The sequence below is a fragment of the Protopterus annectens genome, chromosome 16.part0 (genome assembly GCF_019279795.1).
Source record: "Protopterus annectens isolate FY-2018-M chromosome 16.part0, PAN1.0, whole genome shotgun sequence".
In the NCBI taxonomy this organism is placed as follows: domain Eukaryota; kingdom Metazoa; phylum Chordata; order Ceratodontiformes; family Protopteridae; genus Protopterus; species Protopterus annectens.
This window is the reverse complement of record NC_056750.1, coordinates 540,075,388-540,087,436: the sequence shown is the minus strand read 5'-3', so window position 1 is coordinate 540,087,436 and position 12,049 is coordinate 540,075,388. Positions and strand designations below refer to the sequence as shown.

Below are 12,049 nucleotides of genomic sequence, written 5' to 3'. Positions count from 1 at the left end.
ACTATGAGCACCTGGAGTCGGGTCTTATGAACCTGAAGAATCAGGGGCTTTTTTCTAAACTCTTTCTTTGTCCTTACCATCTGATTTATCTCTGTCTCTCTCTCTCTCTCTCTCTCTCTCTCACTTCTTTTCTTTCCCTTTTTTTCTGTCCTTTTCCTTTTCTTTAGAAGAACTTGCCTTATCCCCAGAAGGGGAAGCAATGGTAGAACCAGAAGGAGTTGTTTCTTCTGTTGTGACAGGGAGGAGACCCTTTAACACTAACTTATATCATTGATCCATGAGAGCCCTAGCCCCCCAAAAAGGAACATGACTCTAACTCCACATCTAAATGATCCATGCCCAAGCAATACATATAGAAAAAATGGAGGTCCAGGGGGAATCTTGTGCCTACAAATAGCGCCTTCTGGAAATTGGTATCCTTGTCACTCATGGCACAAATAACATACTCACACAACACCAAGAAAAAGATGTTATCAAGACAGTCCCAAGTATCAACACAGACTGTTAATAGACAAACAACCTTATCTCCACCCTACTTTATGCCTCTCCAATATATACCAACCTAAGGCAATGTGATCTAAACAAGCTAGAGAACTGCTACAACAAAATCGCCAAATTCGCCACAGGGGCATCCTACCGTAGTCACCACTGTCTCAAACTTGCTGAACTGGGCTGGCTTGAACTCCCTCACCTCCTTGAATGGTATCAACTATCACTCACCCACAAACTAGTAAACCATCCACTAAATGTCCCATCCCTCCAGAATCTACTCCAACCCTATCGCACCACCAGACCACTAAGATCCAGCAACAAAAATCACTTGCACATCACTAAAGCCAGTAACTCTGCTGGTGAAGCACTATTCTCTTGCGCCATAGCCAAATTATGGAATTCCTTCCCACCCACAATTACCTCCGTACCATCATGCACCCACTTCAAAACTTTACTAAAAGCGCACCTAAAAACATGTTGGCTATGCCCTTGCAACTTCCACTCTAATATCACCCACCCCATCCAACCACTACCTTTCTTTCCACCCCACTAACTACCTTGATTATAACAAACTCAGATGCTCATAAGCCTAGTACTTATTATACAGCAGGAACTTCTTATTGTAATATTTGTTAATGTCTGTTATGCACTTCGCAGATAAAGATTCTAGTTGTCTACTGATGTACTATGTTCTGAATCTGTAATTATGTTTGTAATTAATTGCTATGTTAAATTGTTAATCGCTATGTAATACAATGTAACTACTGTCTGTTTATTTTAACTGTGGAGCTTTTCTCCCCGGGCCTCTGCTGAAAATGGACCTATGTCCAGTCGGACACTCCCGGTCAACAAATGTAAATAAATAAATAAATAAATAAACAAGAACAGTAGCCCAACACCTGGAGAAGAATTATACAAAAAAAATTAAAAGGATGGAAAGATATACCTGTAACTGCAAAAAATCAAATTAACCAAACACTTCTGAGAAAATCACAGTAAAATAAAATGGTACAACAAAGAATATTCTAAGAATATTGACAGAAATCAAATGCGATTATTAAGCAAGAGTTATTACTTATCTTCAAAACTGTCAAAGCACTGAGCCCACAGATCGGATCTGAACCTAGGAAGTGACAAATGAGATTTGAGGTACTGTAGGGACAGAAGGGAATTATGGATTGAGGGAAGGAGCCTGAGGCCTGTATTTGAGAATCTAAAAATTTTGCTGATATTGGTTCTGGTAACCCATATCTTGAAACAGACAGAAAATGCAATATTGGATACTGCAGTTCTGCAGGTAATGTAGAATTCCTGGACCATTAGCACACTTACATTGTTAATGTGAACTGCCAGTTATAGCTAAGTGAGCAGCCCAGGCATGAATTACAAGAAACATGACATCTCTGCCTGATGAGTTAGTGACTGGACCAGAAATGTCTGCAGCTAACAATTATTACTCTTTACAAAAACAACTAATTTAACCATCATTTGTACCTAAAACAAGATATGGCCCATACATTCCTGTTTATGAGATGAAGTGGAAAACAAATTAAAGAAAGTTGTGAAAAAATGTAATGACACCCCATCCAGGGATTCTGAAAGAAAGTGGATGGAGAGAAGAACCTGAAGGAAAATAACAATATTATTCAATATTGTGGAAACACAGAGCACATTCTGTGAAGAAGAAACTTTGACATTTGGCTGAATCTTTGGCAACTTTGTCCAGTCTGAAAATTTATTATTGCCTGAATGACCTAGATCTGTTTAGCAGTATTGAAGGAGCACACAATAACTGAAACTTTCAAGATTACCTGTGTGTACTACAGCAGTCAAATGATGTGTTTGGTTATTACTTTTATGATGGCAGTGGACAAGAGTCAACCCGATGTTTTGTAAATACTGGAAAAGGCATTCTTACAAATGAGACACTGCATATGAATAAAAAGATTGGTTATAAAATTTTATATGGGTGAGACATTCCTTAAGTGGAAGCAAAAAGCAGAGCAAATAGCAAAATATTTGGAACCAGCACTGGTAACTATCATATTGACAATACACTCATAACAGTCAATGCATTCAGGGACTTTAGGACACATGTAGACTGCAATCTAGCCTTTGCTCATCTCATATCTACAGTAGTGAGGAAATCATTCTATGCTGTGCAACTTAAAAACAGAAGTATGGCATCTAGGTCCAATGAGGTCATTGTTCCACTATATTCAATATTCTTCAGGCCTGCCATTGAGTACAATGCTCCCTTTGGCATATACCTAACCAGGCACATCCAACAAAAGAATACAGGGCATAAGTAGCATGTTATATGCAAACCACCTCAAAGTCCTATCCCTGTATTCTGTCACCAACAGGCTGCTGAGGGCAGATCTACGCCTGTCTTTAAAGGTGTTGTCGGACTCACCCCCTGCAGATCCGCAAAAAAAACCCAAAAAAAAACAAAAAAAAACAAAAAAAAAAAACATCTATTATCTATTACCCGTTTTACATGCAAGACATGTAAGACTAATGCTGCATGAGTTCCAGAAAACAGCCTGTTTAAAACACGTTAAAATGCTGTAAAGTGTGGGATGGAATTCCATCCAGTCTACCTGAACAGTATGGTCTTGTTTTCTTTAGAGAATTTAAAGTAGTCTTGCAGACTGGAGTTTTTCCTATGTGACGTTAAGAATGCAGATATGATGAGTACAAAACACAACTGGTCTTGTATTGGTAGCCTCTTGGCAACATGGTTTGTAATCAAACAGCCTATGTTATTGAGCAACTTTCCCAAAATGTGTTACCAATACACTGATATGTTTCCCCCATATGTGTAATTTTATACCAATGTTATGTAATACTACATGAAGAGGAAAAAAACAGTAATCCTGTCCAGTAATAGAGCCTGTTCAGACCAGGGATCTACCAGAAATATACTGCATATTTATGTTTTTATAGTATATAAATGGTAGTTTGAGAAATTTACAGCAGATCATTGTAGTCATATGAGTCTTAATAAAAGTTAACTGCAACTACATCATACCTCTTAACTTTTTAGTATTACAAATTCTGGACACAGCCAAAATAATGCAGGGACAAAAGCCCAAAATCAGGGGCAGATTTTAAAAATTGCTCTTATAAATTTAGAAAGTGGACAGAATAACATACTTTACAATTACATGCATTTTCTGGAGTATGAAGTCTGAAACTGAAATATTTGTCATTATTTATTTTACTACAATGCTCAATGATTTAACAGAAAATGAACAATTTTATGAAGGACAAACCAAAAATGTGAGGCAAAAATCTGGACATTCTGCACAATTCTGGACAATTAAGTGGTATGAGTCAGACTGACACATAGTTGATTTTGGTGTTGTAACTCTCTGTGCTGCATGGATTTTTGTCAGTGACATCGAGTGTCTAGATCAAAACTTCTCAAGAGTGAAAGGATGCAATACAATTCCATTTCAGATAAATGCAAAACAACATACTTATGTACAAATAAGCACCATTTCAGCTTTATCTAGAAAGCTTAAGAAATTGTAGAAGTGGATCTGGAGAAACCACCAGCAGAATTTTGATCACACCAGTCAACATTCTCCATACTTAACACTATAGTGTTTAGAAGTTTAACTTTTAACAAATGCTAAGTTTGAAATAGGTCAAGTACAGCTCTATACATTAAAGCAGTGAAATTAAATGACCTGGAATGCAATAGCCACTCCAGAGGATGCTTACCTTAATGAATATTGCTTCATCAGAGACTTAACATTTCATTCTTTTTAAAAACTGTAGGAATTACTAAATGCCCTTGAACCGTGGTTGTTGCATACTCTCCAGTTTTTTCTTGAATTATTTAATGGTATGTTTACATTTTCAAGAGTAAAAACTAGACTGCATTTGCTTTAATGTGTGCAGATTCTAAAATCCCATCCTGTCCTCAGTCCTAACTGTATTATACAGCAATCTCAAATCTACTGCAGTCTGAAATGACCTTAGCAGTATTCAGTGAGGTGATACCTATGTGCCACGCTGGAAACTGCACTCACTTTCTCCAAGGTCCACTACAGCCAGCACACTATCCTATCACCAAACCTGTTAAACTGTAGTAAGATTCACCATTATAAGGGAACGAATCCTAAATTTCTAAAATCTTCTGTCTGTGAAGGACTGCTATTTTGAATGACATAATTAGGCCCCTCCCCAGCAAATGAATAAATGAAATAGTTTTATGTAACAAATAATGGTAGACAAAGCCTATTATGATTTAAATAATTCTGTCTGTATTTGATATGCTACTCCAAATTGATAGTTCCTTTCAAAATCAAGAGCTGTGAGTATTCAGAAAAAAACTACAAAGTGTGATATATGTAGACACCTGTGTCATACTCAGACAAACACATATAATTTATAGCCAGTCTCATTAAAACAGAGAGAAAGTCCTCAAAACTCACTATACATAAGACATATTTTGATATTTCTTCTCTCACTGTCTGTAAAATGTATCTATAGCCTGTAAATACAAATGATCATCTAATTAGATCTAATTAGAGCATCTAAGTACATCTAATAACAATATTATCAACAAGAGCATCATATCAATAGTGACCTCGTAAACTGGGTTTAAGAACAGTAATTCTATGAATTTGTTTAATGTAGAAACTAGGCCTTAAACTAGGTGGCATAGGTTTGAATCCCTTATGTTCCCACATGCATAATATGCATCTCCAGACAAATTATTTAACTTCCTTATGTTGCAAGCTAATCCTATGTTCTTAATGTACCTTTTGGGTCAGAAAAAATAAATAAATTACTAACATATACACATTCCATAGTCTCTTGACTGCATATAGGTTTTATAATATAGTCTTCTTCACTACTACTGTAGTGTCTCACACTAATGCTTTATATTTTAAATTTATTATTTATTTATTTATTTATTTATTTATTTAACATTTGTTAACCAGGAAAGTCCTACTGGACACAGGCCCTTTTTCAGTGGAGGCCTGGGGAGAAAAGCACCACATAAAGTACACAATACAAATACCATTTACAAATACAATTCAAATTATAGTTTGAAGAAAAAACTTTGAGTGTCAAATTAAGCAAATTAAACAAAATTCTGAATACTGAATGAAGCAAAAAAACAAAACAATATATAATATACACTGTACAATATTGTAATGCAGAAGTATGACAGAAGTTACAGTTGATGACAGGTACAGGATACAATATATACAAAATGTGATTTCTAAGCTATGTAATCTGTGGTCTGAGGTGATCTAATAGTATTCATATACTTAACTGTAGTGAGTGTGATACAAGACCTAATGTGGTGTTACATTAGACTTAGGTTACAGAGAGTTACTATGCACTGTAAGTTCACAGTCATGTTGATATATAGTATTACAGAGGGTGCAAGTAGTTGAGAATCAGATTGTCAGAATACAGAATACAGAGGTAATCAGTTTGGTGGTATAACTGGTATGAGTAGGTTAAAGGCTTTAAATACTGAGGATGAATTAACCAGGGCTGGAACAGGAACATTTGCTATATGAGTTTTTAGCATATATTTAAAATTTGTTAAAGAAGATTGGGATACTATATTGTGGGGCAGAGTGTTCCATTTTTTTATATATGAAGTTGGAGAAGAGAGAATCATCAGCTGAGTTGTTGGCTTTAGTTACCTGTAATAGTAATCTATTACTAGAGCGGAGTGTTCTATTATTTGATTGTGGAAGAATCAGATTTTGGAGGGTGGGGGTTCATAGGTAGGTACTAGGCTATCGGCCCAAGGGCCAACATAAGCCTAGCCAACAAGGTTCCCTGGCTTACGCCACCCAAGAAAGTTATTTTCATGTGCCACTGTCGAGCAGAGACACAGAAGTGAACCCCGGGGTGTATTTCCTATTTCCCATCCACTCATCAAGATTTTTCTTGAAGAGTGCTAATGAAGAACTTTGCTTGACATAGAAAGGTAGCCTGTTCCAGAGTATGATAAGTCTCTGGGATAGGAATCTATCCCTCCAGCAGTTTTGTCAGGTTGGTGGAGAATTTTGAGGGCAAAGGTCATTTGGTTATAGAGAAGGAGCTGGGGTAGTTCAAGCCAATTGAGCTGTTTAAGAGCTGAACAATGATGCGTCCTGAAGGAGAGTCTGTGGCAAACCTGGCTATGTTATTGTAGCAGGAGTTGAGTTTGGCCATTTCAGTCTTTCTCAAGTTTGTGAGTATTGGGGAGGCATATAGGAATGTACAGAAGAGATAGGTACATACAATGGTGGATTTGGCTTGTTTAGTGAGGGATTGTTAATTCTGTATAGAGGGCCCAACTTCTTATGCACTTTCTTTATGGTCTGGGAGATATGAATGTCAAATTTCATATTACAGTCAATTTCAACAGCTAAATGTTTAGTGTGAGTAACAGGAGACATGATGGTTTTGCTTTTGGACATAATATTGAAGGAGAAGCTTGCTGTGGTGGATCTTGTGCGTTAAACAGTAGAAGTTTAGTTTTGTTAAGGTTTAGAATTAGCTTGGAGTTAGTGAGCCATGTTTCTACTGAGAGAAAGGAATCTTGTGTAACTGAGTGGAGTTCCTGTAGAGAGGATGCAAAAAAGAGTAAGGTATAGTCATCTGCATATTGTATAATGGATGAGTGAAGACAGGAAGAATGGAGATTGTTACTAAAAAGTGAGAAGAGGAGGGGTTGAGAAAGGAGCCTTGAGGAATACCTATTGTCAGTGGAAGAAGAGGAGAGCGTTCATTCTGCCACTGGAGAGCCTGCTAGTGACCTGATAAACAGCTTTGGAACCAAGTGATAGCCGGTTGACTGATATTGAACTCAGAAAGGATTTGTATAAGTCAAAGGCCTTGGAAAGGTCCAGAAAGATAGCAGATACAAAGTTCCTGTTGTTTCTGTGGTGATTTACTGTACTGGTGAAGGACACTGAGGAACTAGTGGTGCTACGGTAGGGACGAAAGCCATACCAGGTGTTTAATAAGAGTTTGTCTTTGTGTAAGTGATCCATAATTTGTTTATGAACACATCTTTCAAGGACCTTGGATACAGGGGATAGTATGGCTATGGGACAATAATTAGTCAATTCTGTAGAATTGCTGCCAGACAAAGATCTGTTGATAAGGATGGTTACAGGATAGGCTGCTGAGTCGGCAGCAGTTTGCAGAAATTCTGCTGAAAGTTTGTCTGTAGCTAGGGTTGTTGGTTTTAGTTTTTTAAGTAATTTTTTAATGCTATTGATGGAGACTGGCTGCAAAATAAAGGAGTTGTTATTGATGATTGTTTTGGGTAGTTTAGTGGAAGGGGAAGAGTTCTGAAGATTCGATAAGGCAAGTATGGTTTTTATGAAATATTTGTTAAATTAGGTAGCTATGTTTTCAGTGATGTTATTAGTTGATGGAGAGGATGTGGTTGATTTTCCTGGACAATGAATATTGTTAATGGTTGCCCAAAACTTTTGAGGGTTTTTTGATGTTTCTTTTGTATATTTTGGTAGTAATTAATTTTACCTTGTTTAATACCTCTTTTAGCTTTAATCCAGAGCTCAAAGTTGTTGTTGTGTCTTTCGGCTTTTCCCGGTTAGGGGTCGCACAGCAGAACTCTGGTCCACTAATGATTGGCAGTAGATTTTTACGTGCTGGCTTGCTGGGCCTAACGCACAACCTTCAACGAAGGAACGCCCATTCACGCATGTCGCCACACAGAAGACGCTCTAACTGAGAATCGAACGGGCAACGTCTAACTGTGAGACGACTAATCCAGAGCTCAAAGTATGAAAGTTAAAATCTGTATCCTCTATTTAGTAAGTATGACATACTTAATGTATCATTCCATCATTGTAAGTAGAATATTTGATTCACACTGTGCAAAAATCTAAGTGGGTGCATACTTTTTGTGCCATGTAGCTTGTGTAAAATAATCCACAGACTTCTTATCCTAGGTGAATGTGTAATGTTATCCACACTCACTTTTTCACACTAAGACACCTAGCCAAAACACCTTATTTAACATTATAATATATGCAAACAGTTAGAGCTATACTTTTGAGTGTGTTAAGATTGTATATTGCATAAGTCACATTGACTTACTGTCCAACCACCTCCTTCTGTAGTCATGTCACAAAAAACCTGGAATCCTGCAGGATAATGTGTAGGAAAGATGGAATACACCCCATCTTCATGATGTCCGCTCATGTAGATGTCATAGCAGTCCCGAGGTCGTGACCCTAGTGAGAAAAAAATCAAAAAGATAAGAAAAAAGTCTTAAGAAATAGAATGCAACTACTGCAAGGGAGGAAGAAATATATTATTTAGTCTGTAGAACATGTCATTTTATTTCATTGCTTTTAATATCAATTATTTCCTTTTTGAGTCTTTACATCTTTTAATGATTAATTATGCAACGTCATTTAATTCTTTCCAGCTGTTGACAGCACAAATGGGTTGTTTAAATCATGTCACCATCTTGTGCACTGGAATTGGCCTGCACTGTGTGTCCCTCCCTTTACATATCCCCTATCATTAGATGAGACTTCATTTTTGTATGATGCCCCATTTCTGCTTTGCATGTTTCCTAACTTCTAAGCACTTATGAATCTGAAGAATTTTTTGGCCTTTCAAATTATACTTGCTCTCTGCCCTGTCTACCACTTGTTAGACTCCTTTGTCCACAATATTACCATATTTGATATGACAATTCAAATGAGGATTCAAGCAGGAGATGTTTAAACCTTTACTTTTGGTCCAATCATCTGAAAAAAAAAAAACATACAAACAAAAAAAAAAACATGCCTGTTCATTACTGTACTGCAGATCAGGGGCAAAGCATAATAGAGTATAATGAGGCTTAGAAAGGTCAGGATAAATCTATTAAAAAAAGTCTTGATATAGAGCATGCAATTCAGATGTGAAGAATAAAGCCCTCAGTCATCTACAGCACACTCACATAACAACCATATGTTTGAAATGAGCTCCGGTTATACATTATACATGATGTTTTTTGTTATACGCTCCTTTATTTATTTTTTTTTACTTTACTGCATCAGAAGTCTTCTGAAAACAGTTTAGTTTTCTTTCAGATTTTGTTTGATCTAGCTAGAAAAAACAATCTGTTCCAGTAAGCAGTAAAAAGGAAAATATATCCTCAGTTATCATAGACACATTTTCTGAGGTTCTGCTTGATAAAAACATCATGGGAAGAAAGAATAACTTTAATCAGTTCATAAACTTTTTATTATTTTTATTTTTATTTTTTTTGCAATATGCAGTGATATCAAGCATGTCAAATGCAAATTTAAGAGTAGGAGAAAAGCATCTTTAGCAAATACAGTGCTAAACTTCTATTTACATTACAGTTTTAATTGAATTAGTCTTTTTTAAGAAAATCAGATCCAAAACATACACACACACACACACACACACACACACACACACACACACACACACACACACACACACACACACACACACACAGGGTCTATATTAGAACATTGAAGTTTCAAAACTTCGAATGTTCTAATGTCGAACCCTAGTCAGCGAAAGATGAAAACATTGAACATACAGAACAGGGAATTTTTTCCTAGGGAAAAAATTAGCTGTTCCAAAACACATACACACAACACAAGCACACCAAACAAACAGCAATCCACACACATGCACCTAAAATCTTACACCTAACCCTACACTAAACTATACACACACCACTAACTATCCACTTACCTTAACTCAAACCCTAACCCTAAGGTCCATCACTATCGCACACTCACCTCACCCGCACCCTAACCCTAACTCACCTACCCCGCCCTAACCCTCATGTCCACACACTCGCACACATACCTAACCCACGCCCTAACCTTATCTCACCTAACCCGCCCTAACCCCCACGTCTACACAATCGCACACATACCTAACCCACACCCTAACCCTAGCTAACCTAACCCACACTTAATCGCACACTTACCTGAACCCGACCCGTAACTTTCCACCGCAGCGTTGAAAATACCAAAGCAACAGAAACGGACAACCGAATTCTTTCCCTATGAAAAAATTTGGTTTCTGTTGCTTCGATATTTTTAGCTTTCACTGAATAGGATTTGATATTAGAACATTCAGAGTTTTGAAACTTTGATGTTCTAATATAGACACACACACACACACACACACACACACACACACACACACACACACACACACACACACGCAAAACAAATATGAAATGCAGACGTACAAGCACGCACACAAACATACACAAACACATATATACACATGCATAAATATGTGTGTGAGAGAGATTTTGAGTGATATAATAGAGACTATCCACTTACCTTAACTCAAACCCTAACCCTAAGGTCCATCACTATCGCACACTCACCTCACCCGCACCCTAACCCTAACTCACCTACCCCGCCCTAACCCTCAAGTCCACACAATCGCACACATACCTAACCCACGCCCTAACCTTATCTCACCTAATCCGCCCTAGCCCCCACGTCTACACAATCGCACACATACGTACCTAACATACCTAAAGAGAGACATGCATACATGTATGTATATGTACATGGCATGTCAGTGTGTTTGTGTTCATATATATGCATATGTGTGTCATAACTCCCAACTGTCCAGATTTTTGCAGAATGTCCACATTTTTATCCCCATATTGTTGGTGGCTTGTTCCTCATTAAACTTGTGGTTTTCTTACAAATCACTGTGGATTGAAGTCAATAAATAATTACATAGATTTGAGTTTCAGACTTCATTTCCTTCAGAAAATGTATACTAACACAAGTTCTGTTATCTAGAAACTTTCTAAATTTATAAAATGAATATTTAAAATCTGTTCCTAGTTTTGGGCTTTCAACCCCACACACACATTATTATAGGCTTTGTCCATATTTCTATCGCTAAGAGGTTCAGATGTATGGTGTGTATCTATATGATAACATATTCAGTGATAACCTAAAATTGAGACTCTTAATATGTTAATCACAGTGCACTGCAACTGTACTCAACTGACACTGCAAAACATTAGACCCAGAATCAAAACAGAATGCTTCATAAGTACTTTGTAAGTAGCAATTCTAAATATACCACATAAAAATCCTATACTTACAGCTACAATAGTATCAATGCACTAAACTTATCACGATCAAGGCATACAAAGTAATACTGAACCATGCTGACATGTCTCACAAGCAGTGCTTAATATTCACCCCATCTTCTTGACATTGGGTTTTGCTGCTACACCCACTTAGTATATATACTAACTCCTTACTTGCATAACTGCAACCAGTTTACCAGTACTGCTTATAGTTGACTAAACATAAATCGACTACAGCATAGATCGACATATTGTGACTTTGACATGCTGTGATGGTTTCAAAACCGATTGATAAACTGATGAACTAAGTACTTGACAATATATAATGCTACTCTCTCTCTCTCTCTCTCTATATATATATATATATATATATATATATATATATATATATATATATACATATGTATGGGTCCACTATGTAATTTCGAAATACTGAAATCCTGAAAT

General features: G+C 36.9%; 1 protein-coding gene across 1 annotated transcript in view; it reads right to left on the bottom strand.

Moving 5' to 3' along the window:
- The window catches only part of FIBCD1 (fibrinogen C domain containing 1), a 1,778,954-nt gene that overhangs the window by 1,162,975 nt on the left and 603,930 nt on the right, over nucleotides 1-12,049 (bottom strand). Inside the window, exon 4 of the mRNA XM_044058596.1 lies at nucleotides 8,593-8,729. Within this exon, the coding sequence (XP_043914531.1) occupies nucleotides 8,593-8,729 (137 nt within the window). The remainder of the gene's footprint in view (nucleotides 1-8,592; nucleotides 8,730-12,049) is intronic.